Here is a 17,697-nt window from a genome sequence, read left to right on the forward strand (position 1 = left end):
TGTTCAGGAGGGCCATTTAAGTCACTTTTGCTTGGCAACAAAATAAACATCAATGCAGTTAGTCATTTTTACCAAGTCAATATATTATACTTACAAGTTTAAAATCCTTTGGGATGTTTTCAGGGCGATATTAAGCTAGTAAGATATCAAATAGTCAATGATCACGTTTTTGTAAAAAATGCACTTGGTCACTTTCTCCTGTATGACTACGATATATGTATTTAGATCAAATTTCAAAACAGTTTTAAAATGCAATTACAAGGCGAAACAGCTGGCATATTAAATATTCCCTGAGAAATATTCAGGTACAATTTTAAAACAGTTTAAAAGGCGAAATAGCTATCGCTGTTCAGAACTTAGATGTATATGTTAAAATTTTGAAACGGTTTCAAAATGCCATTCCTAGGGGAAACGGTTGTCATTTTAAATAAACATGTACTAGTATGCTTTATTTAGTTAAGTCCATCGTTTCTGTGACGTCATTCATTACCAACTTACGAAAACAACGTATTTACGAAGGCGAATTTTCCAAAAGAAAATGATGAATGAAAATATTGATTATATCGGCTGTTATAAACACTTCACGAGTCTAATACAATCCTTTAAAGGTTGAGTATTTTAAATAAGATATTCCTGACAACGATATACCCGGCGTTCGGATATTAATGTTTGCAACTTTTGCGTCTTCGATTTCAACACCTGTTTTGTTTTTTTTTAGTATATATGGCGTCAGCCATGCATTCTGAGACCTTTGCTCGCATTATCGAGTTATACAAATGTACTAAACCCTTTGGCTACCGATATCCGATATATATATATATATATATATATATATATATATATATATATATATATATATATATATATATATATATATATATATATATATATATATATATATATATGTAATAAAATACCTAGGTACCTACCTATACATTTTATTAAGTACCTACATATAGTACAAATCTTCCACCAGATGTCGCATGCGTCGCACTGAATAAACAAAAGACATCAGATAGAAAAATATAATATTCTGAACTGTCAGACTCAGATAGATAGATAGAAAAATATTGTAAAGATTAATTAAGAATAAACTTTAATTATAAACTTTAATTACAAATATAAGTGATTTTTTCACTCAAATATTTATTCAATATTACACTGCACTGGTACCTGAAGTGGAGGGCTGATCACCTTTACTTCGTGTGTAAACGATCGAGATAACACTGCGTTTATATGAAACAGTGCCCTATGCACCATTGGGGTGCGGATAAGGGTTTTATTAAGGGACATTTTTTGTAGTAGTTTTTTTTTGCATTTATGGACTAAGTAGACTCTACTTAGTCCCAAAATGCAAAAAAAAGTAATACAAAAAAATGTCCCTTACTGTGTTTTAAATTTGGACAGCCGAATATTCCTGGTGGCCAAAGGGTTCAGCGTCGTAAAACGACACTGCATTGTTCTTAGTGAGTGTTCAACGCACTTGGTTTTATGGGTTTAGGCTGGCGAAGCAGGTAGTCGACTGGTGTGCATGGCTACCACTGCCAGGGAATGATTCGGAGCGGTCAACCGGTGAAAATAATATGATAATAATTTACAACATTTTGAGTGTGTCCAAATACTTGTTCACAAAATCTGGATTATCTCCAATTACAGGAGTTATTTTCATATTATTTTTTGACATCTCATCAAAGATGAAGAAGAATATGGAAGTCTGGGCATTTACGGGGCTGACGACCGTCATAGGCTGGTTTAAGTGATCACTTTACACACGTGTAACATTCACCAATTCTACCTATTATTGACAACCACACTACTCAAATTCTTGGAAGTTCTTTATATATGAACCAATTTAGAAACCTTGTTCTTGAATCACTAGAACTTCACTAGAGACATCTATTGGTGAGATGTAAAGAAGCTTTTTACTGAGCAGAAACTCTTATATTAGTATGTGAGGTCCAAATCCTGGATTATAATCACACACATGAGAAACGCCAGAAAATACCATTTTCATAATGAAATTTCCATGTTCATATATAAAGAACTTCCAAGAATTTGAGTAGTGTGGTTGTCAATAATGGGTAGAATTGGTGAATGTTACACGTGTGTAAAGTGATCACTTAAACCAGCCGATGACGGTCGTCAGCCCCGTAAATGCCCAGACTTCCATATTCTTCTTCATCTTTGATGAGATGTCAAAAAAAAATCTATTGATTATATTCAATATATTTTAATAATTATATTATATGAGATATTCGGCTGTCCAAATTTAAAACACAGTAAGGGACATTTTTTTTGTAGTATGTTTTTTTTTGCATTTTTGGACTAAGTAGAGTCTAATTAATTCATAAATGCAAAAAAAACGTACTACAAAAAAAATGTCCCTTACTGTGTTTTAAATTTGGACAGCAGATTATCTTTTCTCGTGCGTGTAGGTCATTAGCGCGGAATGGTGAAGAAAACCCGCGCGTATCACGTACGTTCGTATGTGTAGGGCGGTCAAATATCTAATTGGACGTTTACCAGATCAAATTCAGAATTTTAAGGTAGAGACTGACCGGAGCATTTCGTCGTAACATAACGTCGTATTGATATTGATATTGAGAATTTCGGATAGTTTATATAGCGACATTTTCGTAAAATGCTGCCTCAAAGGCGCTTGACAAGGGTTAATGATGAAATGTGCTGGTGACGGCTTCGGTAATACTTGATATTACTTTTTGATGTTAGATAAATTGTAACATATAACATTATCATTTGATATTAGATAAGCTGTAACATATAACAGTATTACCTGATACTAGATAAAATGTAACATTACTATCTGATATAAGTTATTATTATTTGATATTAGATAAGCTGTAACATATAACAGTATTACCTGATACTAGATAAAATGTAACATAAAACATTACTATCGAATATAAGTTATTATTATTTGATATTAGATAAGCTGTAATATATAACAGTATTACCTGATACTAGATAAAATGTAACATAAAACATTACTATCTGATATAAGTTATTATTATTTGATATTAGATAAGCTGTACCATATTACAGTATTACCTGATACTAGATAAAATGGAACATACAACATTACCATCTGATATAAGTTAAACTATGACATGAAATTATTATCCGATACTAGATAATTCATAACATATAACATTGGTATTTGATATGAGATAAGCTGTGTCAAATAACAGAATTGTCTGATACTAGATAAACTGTAACATATAACATTACTATCTGATATAAGTTAAACTATAACTTATTTAATGATCATCCTATACTAGATAAGTCGTAACATATAACATTATTATCTTATACTAGACAAACTATTACAAATAACCGTACTATCTGATATTAGATAAACTGTATCATATAACAGTATTATCTGATACTAAACAAACTATTACATCAAGCATTGATATCTGATACTAGATAAATCGTAACATTTAACAATTTCTCTTGATCCAGTAGGATATCTGGATATATCGTATGACATTATCAGCTGATACTAGATAAACGATAACATAAACATTATTGCCTGATATTGAGTAAAATTTACATTGCTGTCTGATATTAGATAAACCATAACATATGAAATTATTATCCGGTACTAGATAAGTCGTAACATATGACATTACTTTCTAATACTAGACAAAGTATAGCATTAAATATTACTGTCAGATATTGGTTAAACTATACATTACTATTTGATATAAGATTAAAAACATAATTATCCGATACTAGATAAGTCGTAACATACAACATTACTATCTGATATTGAGTAAACTATACATTACTATCTGATATTAGATTAACTATAACATGCAACATTTTCTAGTTCTAGATAAGTCGTAAAATATGACATTACTTTCTAATACTAGACAAACTATAACATAAAACATTAGATAAACTACAACATTACGCTCTGATGTAAGATAATCTACAACATACAACCTTACTGGATAAACCCGATTTTGGATAAACTATAACATATAACAGAATTATCCGATATTACATAAATTGTAACTGGGGAATCCATTGAAATAATAAATAATAAAACATTTTTCGGATATTCATTTTGTAGGATAGCCGCAGACATCTTGTTTTGACTGTTGTATTAAAAAAATACAAATTCGTTAAAAAGTTTATCTCTTGTGTCAACTCACCCCCGGGTCACGGCCAATAGATAATACCATGCATTTAAAACAAATTACAATGTATTTTGTATTTTAGAAGCGTTATTAACTTTGTGGTATGGTAATATAACACTCTCCTTTTCATTAATCGTTTTAAGCTATAGCGCCACTCTCCGAAAGTCGTGGCAGAGAGATCCATTCTCTCCACACCCATGTGTCTTTCTTTGCTAGCAATCTTCGCCTCTTCCGCATTCGTGCATCTCACCGTACATACACGCCGATTGTTACGGCTCCTGACCTAACCGCGCGCATGAAAATACTTGATCGTGCCAAGTTTTTCTCGGTATTCTTCTGATTCTATTTCCAACTAAATTGATTTGTATGTGAAAGAGCTTTGTTCCTAGTTCAAAATCGCACCTCTAAGGAAATTTGTTCTAAATTTGGTGACGTATTTTGGAAGAGGATTGTTCCAAATACAATTTCGTATTTGAAAATAAGTTATTTATTTTATTTTGTTCTAAATTCAATGCGTTTCAAAATGATACATTCCAAATTCAATTTTGCATTTCGAACAAAGTTTTTAGTCAATTCTGTATATGTATTGTATTGTATTTTGAAGGCAAATTGTTCTAACTTTGAAACAGGATTGTTCCAAATACAATTTCGTATTTGAAACATGAGTAATTTATTTTTATTTTGTTCTAAATTCAATGCGTTTGAAATACATTTCAAATTCAATTTTGCATTTAGAACAATAACTAATACATTCCAAATTCAATTTTGCATTTAGAACAATAACTAATACATTCCAAATTCAATTTTGCATTTAGAACAATCTTTTTAAAATAAATTCAGCATTTTGTAGTTTGAATGAAATTTGTTCTAAATTAAATTTTAATTAAATTTTACATTCACTTTTTACTTTTTTTCTTTAATTATTGTATCTTTTTTCCGTCACTCGTTGCCATTGTTGCATTTGATTGATGCTGTGTTATCTTGCTCTTAAATAAACAGGCAAGATTACCTATCACATTGCGCTTTAGCTTGCAATCCAGGGTCACATATTGCAACATCGTTGGGATCGTCGCTAATTCGATAAATTTCTTTAACAACCATTTGGGAATCGAACCCGGGATCTACGCATCGTAGTCAAATGTACTAATTATATATTTTAAGGTATATTTATTAACTTTAATGAACTTCGCGTGAGTCTAATTAATGATTTCTTTTTTTTCGTTTGATTGCGGTTATTTGTTTAAAGATTCAATGCCGAGTTTTAGAACTACGTCCGGGAAATGCATGTTTTATTTGTAAACATACTGTATTACTTAAACATGCTGAATAGATCTCTAATAGCGGTGTTAACTATAAGATATTTATGATTTCGTACATTTAGTAATTAAATTTATGAGGCAAACGCGGTTGGTAATAGAAACAGATGAAGACCGAGAAAAATTTGGCATTATCAAGTATTTCGAATACTTGAAAGTGGTCATCGTACATTTAGTATGTACATTTATGAGGCGATCGCGATGGTAATAGAAACAGGGAAAGACCGAGAAAAACTTGGCATTATCAAGTATTTCGAATATTTGAAAGTGGTCATCGTACATTTAGTAAGTACATTTATGAGTCGAACACGGTTGGTAATAGAAACAGAGGAAGACCGAGAAAAACTTGGCATTATCAAGTATTTCGAATACTTGAAAGTGGTCAAGCTTAGGAGTCGGAATAATCGGCGGGTATGTGTGAGGAGATGCATGAATGTGGAAGTGGTGATTTTTTTGTTGATGATTGGTTTGGCGTTCTATTCTCTCTGCATACCCCTCCGAGGAATCGGCGTTAAGTTTAATGTTAGTTTATATTATTCGTAAATTACTATCAATTGCGAGATTATATCAAGAAATATCAATTTTCAGTTGGCCTGGGTGTTGTATTATGTAATGTGATCTTCAAACTTTTTTTCTCCATACTTTCTTATCCGTAGACGAGTCGCTAACTCCTTTCAAGAACGTTATAAATAAAAAAAACTTGATTTTTCAGGAGAACGTTTTTAAAGTTTAAAAATATAACACAATCTATTAAAAATAAATATCAAGCCACTTATTGAACTTTTTACTGTGCAACAGATCTTTTTGGGTAAAACCTGAAGGTTTTTTCTCCATTTGAAAAATATTAAATATATTTTTAAAAATAACTAAAACATACCTTTTCTTCATAATGCAAAAATAACACTTTCTGCCCTGTAGCGGGTAAATATTAAGTTAAAAATGTGCCGCTTTTGCTGGGATAAAGTACATTTTCTGGGCATTCCGAAAACATGTACAACTGAAAATTGACGATTTTTATTTTATTTATGACGTTCTTGAAAGGAGTGAGCGAAGTCTTCAAAATAGCTTCACGTTACATTCTTAAAAATGTTAATATTTATCACACATTATTAATTTTAATATATGTACTTATGTATATAAAATTGATTCCTCTCCTCTCCTTTTCCTTCCTGCATATTCCATTTCATACTATGCCTTTACCCTTTTACTCCCACCCTCACACTCACACACACACATACTCATACACTCACATACACACACACTTTTCTCTTTCTTCAATCTTACTATTATTTAACATTTGTTACATATCGCTCACTCCTTTTTAAGAACGTCATAAATCAAAAATCGTCAATTTTCAGTTGTGCATGTTTTCGGAATGCCCAGAAAATGTACTATATCCCAGCAAAAGAGGCATATTTTTAACTTAGTATTTACCCGCTACAGGGCAGAAAGTGTTGTTTTTGCATTTTAAAGAAAAGGTATTGTTTAATTATTTTTTTTAAATATTCTTAAAAAATTTCAAATGGAGAAAAAACCTTCAGGTTTTACCTAAAAAGATCCGTTACACAGTAAAAAATTCAATAAGTGGCTTGATATTTATTTTTAATACATTGTATTATATTTTTAAACTTTGAAAACGTTCTCTTGAAAAATCAAGTTTTTTGATTTATGACGTTCTTGAAAGGAGTGAGCGATATGTCTTCTTCTTCTCTGTCTTATTCCTCATTACTGAGGGTTGTGACCCTTGTGGAAGCAATGACTCTTCTCCAGTTATCCCTTGACTGCGCTGCACGTAGCGCTCCAACCACCTAAACTCCATCGGTCCATCATGTGGGGATCTTCCTCTCCCTCTCTTCCCCTCCAGGCTACGCATCACAACCAGTCGTTCCAGGCTATCCTCGTTGCCACGCGCAACATGTCCAAAGAACTGAATTTGTGATGTACATACAAGCTGTATAATTCCCAAATAAATTAAATAATAATATTTTTTTTTGTTGGGTAATATATCCAAAATAAAACACGGTTTTTGTTGGATTGAATTCTACATTTATTTATGTATATTTTAATACGTGACGCGTTTCGTCTTCTTAGGACATTATCAAACACAGGAGTGTTTGATAATGTCCTAAGAAGACGAAACACTCCTGTGTTTGATAATGTCCTAAGAAGACGAAACGCGCCACGTATTAAAATATACATAAATAAATGTAGAATTCAATCCAACAAAAACCGTGTTTTATTTTGGATATATTACCCAACAATTCAATATGGATTTCTACCAACTGTCTGCAGTTACAATAAATATATTTTTTTTTCCAGTTCGAAGGACGATGAGATAGACGGCAGCTGCATCGTGAGAGCCAGAGGACTTCCCTGGCAGTCGTCCGATCAGGACATCGCTAAGTTCTTCCGAGGATTGAATGTGGCAAAGTGAGTCCATCCGACCTATCTTGAACTTAATCCAACTCACCAATATTGGATCACCTAATCTATGTTGAAATTTACTTAAACTTTAATGAATTCAATAATCTATGTTGAAATTGACTTTACTAATATTGAACTTGACCTAATCTTTGTTGAAATTTACTTAAACTATATTGAATTCAACATAATCTATGTTGAAATTGACTTTACCAATATTGAACTTGACCTTATCGATGCGGAAATTGACTTAATCAATATTGAACCTTACCTAATTAATGTTGAAATTGATTTAACCAATATTGTTTTTTATCTAATCTATGTTGAAATTGGCTTAACCAATATTGAATTTTACATAATCTATATTGAAATTGATTTAACCAATATTGTATTTGACCTAATCTATGTTAAAATTGGTTTAACTAATATTGAATTCCACCTAACCTATGTTGAAATTGACATTAACTAATATTGAACTCGAACTAATTTATGTTGAAATTGACCAAACCAATACTGAACTCGATCTAATCTATGTTGAAATGGATTTAACCAATGTTGTCATTGACATAATTTATGTTGAAATTGACCAAACCAATACTGAACTCGATCTAATCTATGTTGAAATGGATTTAACCAATGTTGTCATTGACATAATTTATGTTGAAATTGGTTTAACTAAAATTGAATTCCACCTAATCTATGTTGAAATTGACTTTACCAATATTGAATTTTACCTTATCTATATTGAAATTTACTTTACCAATATTGTCATTGACATTGAAATGGATTGAATTATTATTGTATTTGACCTTATCTATGTTGAAATTGACTTAATCAGTATTAAATTTGACTGATCTATTTTGAAATTGATTGAACCAATATTATATTTAACCTAATCTTTGTTGAAATTGACTTAACCTATATTGACAAAAAGTCAACCTTTTTATTATTTTTTTCAGCATTTTTGGTTGTGTTCACAACTCGGCCTCATCTTTATTAAACTTGACATAACCTGTATTTAACTTGATCCGTAATAAACTAAACCTTGTTTGGTTTCCAGGGGCGGAGTAGCGCTGTGTCTGTCCCCACAGGGTCGGAGGAACGGTGAGGCCCTCGTCCGCTTCGTGTCCATGGAGCATCGCGACATGGCGCTCAAACGCCACAAGCACCACATAGGCAGCCGCTACATCGAGGTATGTGGTAGTCCCAATTTTACATAATTTACCATAAATCTACAAGCAGATACCGTAGTCACCAAAACTGCGCTTAGAGTGTCAGAAATAAAGACTCTAAGGGCGCTTGTGCACTACACAGAATTTAACTGTCCGGCAGTCCGGTTAGCATGATAAAATGCATGATTGGCTTGTGCGTTTGTCCGTCTTTCTTCGGATCGGTGCGCTTGATCAGTGCGTGTGCGTAAATTTTATCACGCTTAACTGTCATAGTTGCTTGCATAGTGCACAAGCGCTCTAAGGAGCTTAAGTACTCTCTTATGGTAGAGAAAGTCCAAAAGAAGTTTCTGAGGTATCTCTACATGAGAGAGTACGGCTATTATCCTCGGCTCTACCCGACCCAGTTCCTCCAGGGTATGCTCGGCTACAATAGTTTAGAGTCTAGAAGGAATGTGTATTTGATTACGCATTTTTATCGATTGTTGCGCGGTATGATCGATAATCCTGAAATTATCCGGATCATTGGTCTGTATGTTCCCGATAGTTACCTAAGACAGCGTCGACATAGATTGTTTCACATTCCTATATACAGGACCAACCTGCCGATGGTTATGCCTGAAGGAAGAGCTACCGCTATGTTGAACAATATCTCATTGGATATTGATCTGTTTCATGTGTCTGAAGGAGTATTCCGAAGTAGGGATTCTTCAACACCTTAAGCCATAGTATTATAGCTATTTTTGTTATTCTATTTTTGTTAATGTATACAATTTAAATTTAAGTTTGTAATGTGTATATTATCTATAAATAAATTGAATTTAATTGAATCTGGCAAGAGTCAACGAGATGGAGTAAGGAACGCCAAGATAAGGGAGATATCGCTCACTCCTTTCAAGAACGTCTTAAATCAAAAAACTTGATTTTCCAGGAGAACGTTTTTAAAGTTTAAAAATAAAACTCAATGTATTAAAAATAAATATCGAGCCATTTATTGAACTTTTTACTGTGCAACAGATCTTTTTAGGTTAAACCTGAAGATTTTTTCTCCATTTGAAAAATATTTTGTATACTTAAAAAATTAATTAAACAATACCTTTTCTTTAAAATGCAAAAACAACACTTTCTGCCCTGTAGCGGGCAAATATTAAGTTAAAAATATGACTCGCTGGCTTGGATATAGTACATTTTCTGGGCATTCCGAAAACATGCACAACTGAAAATTGACAATTATTTATTTATGACGTTCTTGATAGGAGTGAGCGATATGTAGTAGCTGTGCTTACCTGGAACGGATTGGAATTTCATCCACCCCAAACTTATTCTGTGCACTCATTATCATTCTCAATAAAAGGTAGCACATTTCGCACACTCCTTTCAAGAACGTCATAAATCAAAAAACTTGATTTTTCAGGAGAGCGTTTTTAAAGTTAAAAAATATAACACAATGTATTAAAAATGAATGTCAAGCAACTTATTGAACTTTTTACTGTGCAACACATATTTTTAGGTAAAACCTGAAGGTTTTTTCTCCATTTGAAAAATATTTTATAAATTTAAAAAAATAATGAAGCAATACCTTTTCTTCAAAATGCAAAAACAACACTTACTGCCCTGTAGCGGGTAAATATTAAGCTAAAAATGTGCCTCTTTTTTCTGGGATATAGTACATTTTCTGGGCATTCCAAAAACATGCATAACTGAATATTGTCGATTTTTGATTTATGACGTTCTTGATAGGAGTGAGCGATATGTAGTAGCTGTGCTTACCTGGAACGGATTGGAATTTCATCCACCCCAAACTTATTCTGTGTACTCATTATCATTCTCAATAAAAGGTAGCACATTTCGCTCACTCCTTTCAAGAACGTCATAAATCAAAAATCGTCAATTTTCAGTTGTGCGTGTTTTCGGAATGCCCAGAAAATGTACTATATCCCAGCAAAAGAGGCATATTTTTAACTAAATATTTACCCGCTACAGGGCAGAAAGTATTGTTTTTGCATTTTGAAGAAAAGGTATTGTTTAATTATTTTTTAAAATAAAGTAGTTATTTTTCAAATGGAGAAAAAACCTTCAGGTTTAACCTAAAAAGATCTGTTGCACAGTAAAAAGTGCAATAAGTGGCTTGATATTTATTTTTAATATATTGTGTTATATTTTTAAACTTTAAAAACGTTCTCCTGAAAAATCAAGTATTTTGATTTATGACGTTCTTGAAAGGAGTGAGCGATTTGTGATAACAGCATGTCCGAATGCGTGTCATTGCAAAACAATATTATTTACATCTTCAGTCGCTGTCTCGCTGATAACGTGTTATATTATATTTCAAACACGTTTTATGATTCATGTTTAACCATATCACGCCGGCATGTTTTAAAAGAAATTGTCAATATTTTAAGTGACTCGTCCTGCGATTCTTAAGTATTTTACGATAATAATAATAAAATTTAAAAATATAATATCCTGTCTCTTATTATAGGTTAATATGATATATTAACAAATAGCTGCACGCATTGCTATGGCTACGTTATGCGTGTGAATCTGTAGCGTTCAACAGATGGCGCTGCCATTACGGTTAAAAACGTGATTTAAAAAATCACACATTCAAAGGACGGAGCTGCCATAGCAGTTAAAAATGTGATTTAAAAAAAAAAACGTAACGTTCAACAGATCGGCTGTCCAAATTTAAAACACAGTAAGGGACATTTTTTTGTAGTAGGTTTTTTTTTTGCATTTATGGACCAAGTAGTCTACTTGGTCCATAAATGCAAAAAAAACCTACTACAAAAAAAATGTCCCTTACTGTGTTTTAAATTTGGACAGCCGAGATGCCATCACGGTTTTTTTTTGTTTGTACTTGTACTTATATTATGTTGTGAAATGCGAAAGAATTCAAAAAAGAAGAAAAAAAAACTCTATGGTGCCTACTTTAAGGGGAAAAAAAAGATGAATAAAGCACAATTTATGTGTTTTTTTTTATTATTTCCGGGTACTTTTTTTTACATAATGTATTATAGTTTACTTCGTAAGAATTCACTCCTCAGACACAATTTACTTCATAAGAACTCACTCCTTATGTACAGTTTACTTCATACAAACTCACACAATTAACACAGACACAATTAACATGTTGTATTTTTAGGTGTATCGCGCCACTGGAGAGGACTTCCTGGGCGTGGCTGGGGGCGCCACCAACGAGGCGGCCGCCTTCCTGTCCCGGGGGGCCCAGGTCATCGTGCGCATGCGGGGCCTGCCCTACGACTGCACCCCGGCCCAAGTGGTAAGTCGCCTTCCTACCAACTCCGCTGGGGCTAGATATTTTCCATAACCAAATGCAGATCGTTTTATACTGCACCAGTCTTAACCCTTTATTATACAAGGTTATTGGATGAATTCTGCCTTTATTTGCATATATCGCTCACTCCTTTCAAGAACGTCATAAATAAAAAAACTTGATTTTTCAGGAGAACGTTTTTAAAGTTTAAAAATATAACACAGTATATTAAAAATAAATATCAAGCCACTTACTGAACTTTTTACTGTGCAACAGATCTTTTTAGGTAAACCTGAAGGTTTTTTCTCCATTTGAAAAATATTTAATATGTTTAAAAACAAAATATTAAACAACACCTTTTCTTCAAAATGTTAAAACAACACTTTCTGCCCTGTAGCGGGTAAATATTAAGATAAAAATATGCCGCTTGTGCTGGGATATAGTACATTTTCTGGGCATTCCGAAAACATGCACAACTGAAAATTGACAATTTTTGATTTATAACGTTCTTGAAAGGAGTGAGCAATATATCAAAATTTCTGGTACAATGTCATTAATTGCATGTCGATTTTATTGTCCACCAATCTGTCTTTGCAAATAATCTTTTACTGTCTAATTTATCATTTAAATTTCTGTTACGACGTCATCGGTTGATTGCATCTCTCTATCGTTCCAACAGCTGGAGTTCTTCTCGACGGGCGCGAACCCGTGCAGCGTGCTGGACGGCGCAGAGGGCGTGCTGTTCGTGAAGCGCGCAGACGGGCGCGCCACGGGCGACGCCTTCGTGCTGTTCCCGCGCGAGGAGGACGCGCCCAAGGCGCTGGCCAAGCACCGGGAGCTCATCGGCACGCGCTACATCGAGCTGTTCCGCTCCACCACCGCGGAAGTGCAACAGGTACAGCCATTCGTTATTGTCTAAGCCCACTGCTGATCGAAGTGACCACTTGTCTTGTGCAGTGTTCCGCAAACTTTCTATTCAAGGTACACCTACCAAATAAAGATATTTCAGTAATGTAATGTAGTAATGTGAATGTTACACCTGGGTAAAGTGATCATTTAAACCAGCCTATGACGGTCGAACAGTAGATGACCGTATGAAGTGATCACTTGGGCCAGCCTAATGCCAGGTCATAAGCCCTGGGATGCTCAGGCTTCCATCTTCCTTCATATATAAACTAAAGATGTTTCATCTCGAGCTCAGACAACTGTTATATTGATATCGTCTTGATATAATAAATTCACTGATTGTTTTACTATATTTTTCATCAGTTTTCTTATATCAATTTTTGTGTTCAGCCAGCTTTTGAGGACATTCTTTGGTAAGCTTCTGGTTCTATGAATGATTATCATATAGTGTGTTATTTCTCTTTTTTATACAAATGTTGATAATCCCAAGAATTAACAATAAATATGGGAGTCGAACACTGCAATATATCGTTCCAAACATTTTTAATTTGTTGCCGACGGATGTTAAAATAAAATATGGAACAAAGGCAAAATAAAGGAATGGGTTAGTCAAGAGTTCATTCTATGAAGAGATGGATTGACAGCTGGGAATCCACATCGCAGGAGGCTAAGCCCTCTTAAAAACAGGCCACAAGGCCTACACCAAGAAGAAGAGAAGAAGTACCTTTAGCATCAAATTCTGAATTTCCACCGTTTCTCGTCCGGCCCTGGTTGCTCTTGGCTCTTGCCTCTTGCCCCTCCATAACTCAGCCCTGCGCAGGTGCTGAACCGCTCGCTGGACCCCAAGACGTACGAGCCGGCGGCGCCGCTGATGGGCGCGCTGCCGCCCGTGCCGCTCATCCCGCAGCACGTGATCACCTCGGGCACGCTCAAGGACTGCGTGCGCCTGCGCGGGCTGCCCTACGAGGCGCAGGTAGAGCACATCCTCACCTTCCTCGACGACTTCGCCAACAACATCGTCTTCCAGGGCGTACACATGGTGTACAACGCGCAGGTAGGCTGCCTCTATCCAACCAACCACTTTCTTCTTCTTCATGAGCCCTCTGACCTCCACTGCTGGATATAGACCTCTTCCCCTTTCCATTTCCTCCGGGATACAATTTTATATTGTTTCACGTTTTCAATAAATTGCGCAACTTAGTTAAAAAAAATTGCTTAGCAAGAGCAGATCTGTCAGGAATCCTATATGCTTCTGTATCAGATTTGGGCATGCGGTGGGACAGCTTTCAATATTTCCTCCGGGCAGTTGCTGCTCGCATCCAGTTTTTTTCATTTCAATTTCTTCTTCTTTCTGTGCCATTTGTAACGAAGATCGGCGATCATCATGGCTATCTTCAATTTTGATGCTGCACCTCGGAACGGAGATTTGGTGCTTCTGCCAAACCACTGTCGTGGGTTTTTCAGCCATGATGTCCTTCAGCGTCCTTGAGTTCATTTATGTATTAATTTTAAATCAAACACAGATTTTTTTGAGTCTCCTTGAGTTCTTCGCCCCTCGATCTTTCCTTGCATGATTAGGTGGAGAAGATGATATTTTTCATTTCTCATGACGTGTCCGAAGTACATCAGCTTTCAATTTATTTATTTATAATTAACATACACATTACAAACTAAATTTTAAAGCGTATATATTGTATTTTAACAAAAATCGAAAATAAGCAAAAACTCTTGTTAAAGATGTAGAAGAATCCTGCTTCGCAATACCCCTCAGGCACATGGAACAGGTATTGTTCAGCATAGCAGTAGCTCTTCGTATAGGCACAACCATCGGCAGGTTGCTCCTGTATATGTAATAAAATACCTAGGTACCTACCTATACATTTTATTAAGTACCTACATATAGTACAAATCTACCACCAGGTGTCGCATGCGTCGCACTGAATAAACAAAAGCCATCAGATAGAAAAATTATAATATTGTGAACTGTCAGAATCAGATAGATAGAAAAATATTGTAAAGATTAATCAAGAATAAACTTTTATTGTCGTTACTTTAATTACAAAGCAACACATTGTTTATTTTATTATTATACACCCACTTTACATATTATTTACACCCAATTTACGAAGGAAAATATTACCACGTTATGAATAGGAAACAATCTATGCCGACGCTGTCTTAGCTTACTATCGGGAACATACAGACCGATGCTCCGGATAATTTCAGGATTATCGATCATACCGCGCAGCAATTGATAAAAATGCGTAATCAAACACACATTCCTTCTAAAATCTAAACTGTTGTAGCCAAGCATACCCTGGCTACTACAGTTTCCACCCCCCACAGCGAATATGTCATCGGACCATTTTATTTGGGGTCTTCCGACACCTCTTTTGTTCTCCTACAAGTCTTTTTTGTAAAATTTTTGGGGTCCATCTTGTGGGGTCCTGTCTTGCAATATGTCCTGCCAATTGCTAATTGAGTTTTGCCACACGATTCATGATATCCTCTACTTAAGTTCTTTTCCTGGTATCTTCATTTTTTATTTTATCCCTCAGGCTAAAACCAAGCGTGGATCTTTCCATGGATGGTGTGCACCTGAGCTTCTCTGCATTTCTCTTTGTCAGAGCCATAGTCTCAAGTGCATATCGCTCACTCCTTTCAACAACGTCATAAATAAAAAAAACTTGATTTAACAGTAGAACGTTTTTAAAGTTTAAAAATATAATACAATGTATTAAAAATAAATATCAGGCCACTTATTGAACTTTTTACTGTGCAACAGATCTTTTTAGGTAAACGCTGAAGGTTTTTTCTCCATTTGAAAAATATTTAGTATATTTAAAAAAATAATTAAATAATACCTTTTCTTCAAAATGCAAAAACAACACTTTCTGCCCTGTAGCGGGTAAATATCAAGTTAAAAAATGCCGCTTTTGCTGGGATATAGTACATTTTCTGGGCATTCTGAAAACATGCACTACTAAAAATTGTCAATTTTTGATTTATGACGTTCTTGAAAGGAGTCAGCGATATGTGTTCACTGGCAGTATGCAGGATTCATACACTTTTCGTTTTATTCTGTAGTTTGTGGCACGTGTTTTATTGACTTTGTGTGTGTCCAGGGTCAACCGAGTGGTGAGGCCTTCATACAGATGGACAGCGAGACCAGCGCCTTCCTCTCGGCTCAGCAGAAGCACAATCGCTACATGACCTTTGGCAAGAAGCAGAGATATATTGAGGTGAGTTAAATGAGATGTGCGAGTGAGAATACTGATGTGTGTGGGAATCCTGTCAAATGAGAATTGTGGGAGAAAATACTGATTTGAAGATATGCGTGGAAGTATTGTCAAATTAGATATGCGAGTGAGAATACTGATTAATGGGCTGTGTGTGGAAATACTGTCGAATGATATATGTGAGTGAAAATACTGACTAAGAAGATGCGTGTGGGAATACTGTCGAATGAGATATGTGAGTGAAAATACTGATAAAGATGCGAATGAAAATACTGTTTAAGAAGATATGTGTCTAAACTAATACTGATAAATAGGATAAGATATGTGAGTAAAATTATTGATGAATATGTGAGTGAAAAATAAATGTCAGCAACGAGACTGATTAAGAAGACGTGTGTGCAAATACTGCCGAAAGAGATGCGAGTGAAAATACTGACAACATATGTGAGCGAATATTTTCCGAACCTTTATCGTGTTCAATTTAATTACCGTAGAACGGGGCTACTAGAACTTTGATGTGTTACAACATTTTGAGTGTGTCCAGGATTCGGATCTCACATACTAATATAAGAGTTTCTGCTTAATAAAAAGCTTCTTTACATCTCACCAATAGATGTCTCTAGTGAAGTTCTAGTGATTCAAGAACAAGGTTTCTAAATTGGTTCATATATATATAGAACTTCCAAGAATTTGAGTAGTGTGGTTGTCAATAATGAGTAGAATTGGTGAATGTTACACGTGTCTAAAGTGATCACTTAAACCAGCCTATGACGGTCGTCAGCCCCGTAAATGCCCAGACTTCCATATTCTTCTTCATCTTTGATGAGATGTCAAAAAATAATTTGATGTGTTACTTGAGCCCAGTACAAAAAAAATATTAAATCTGTATTTGGTCTACAATAATGAACGTATCAACATGATTCATTGTTACCCTGACAGGTGACACTTATTGTCACAATACTTCAATTGATACCACAATCTAAATATTTTTTTTGTACTGGGCTCAAGTAACACATCAATGTTCAAGTAGCCCCGTTCTACGGTATTGTGATATATAGGACGAAGTCCACTCTAGTGAGGACTGACTGTATAATTATATCGGTGATCCTTATAACAATAGCCCAGCGCTTTATGGATTTTTTCAATTTCAATTCGAACCCTTATCCGCACCCCAACGGTGCAAAGGGCACTGCATCATATAAA

At 34.6% G+C, this 17,697-nt stretch overlaps 1 protein-coding gene across 3 annotated transcripts in view; it reads left to right on the top strand.

Moving 5' to 3' along the window:
* The window catches only part of fus (epithelial splicing regulatory protein fusilli), a 94,629-nt gene that overhangs the window by 45,427 nt on the left and 31,505 nt on the right, over nt 1–17,697 (top strand). For all 3 annotated transcript variants that reach the window (XR_015837561.1, XM_088260258.1, XM_088260257.1), the window contains exons 8-13: nt 7,802–7,912; nt 8,964–9,096; nt 12,218–12,355; nt 13,029–13,244; nt 14,076–14,309; nt 16,381–16,497. Coding sequence is in view for 2 of the 3 variants with exons in the window: in XM_088260258.1 (XP_088116384.1) it covers nt 7,802–7,912; nt 8,964–9,096; nt 12,218–12,355; nt 13,029–13,244; nt 14,076–14,309; nt 16,381–16,497 (949 nt within the window). In the remaining variant the exon portion in view is untranslated. The remainder of the gene's footprint in view (nt 1–7,801; nt 7,913–8,963; nt 9,097–12,217; nt 12,356–13,028; nt 13,245–14,075; nt 14,310–16,380; nt 16,498–17,697) is intronic.

The sequence above is a fragment of the Brachycentrus maculatus genome, unplaced genomic scaffold, assembly GCF_059751285.1.
Source record: "Brachycentrus maculatus isolate JH-2025_06_01 unplaced genomic scaffold, ASM5975128v1 h1tg000130l, whole genome shotgun sequence".
Taxonomy (NCBI): domain Eukaryota; kingdom Metazoa; phylum Arthropoda; class Insecta; order Trichoptera; family Brachycentridae; genus Brachycentrus; species Brachycentrus maculatus.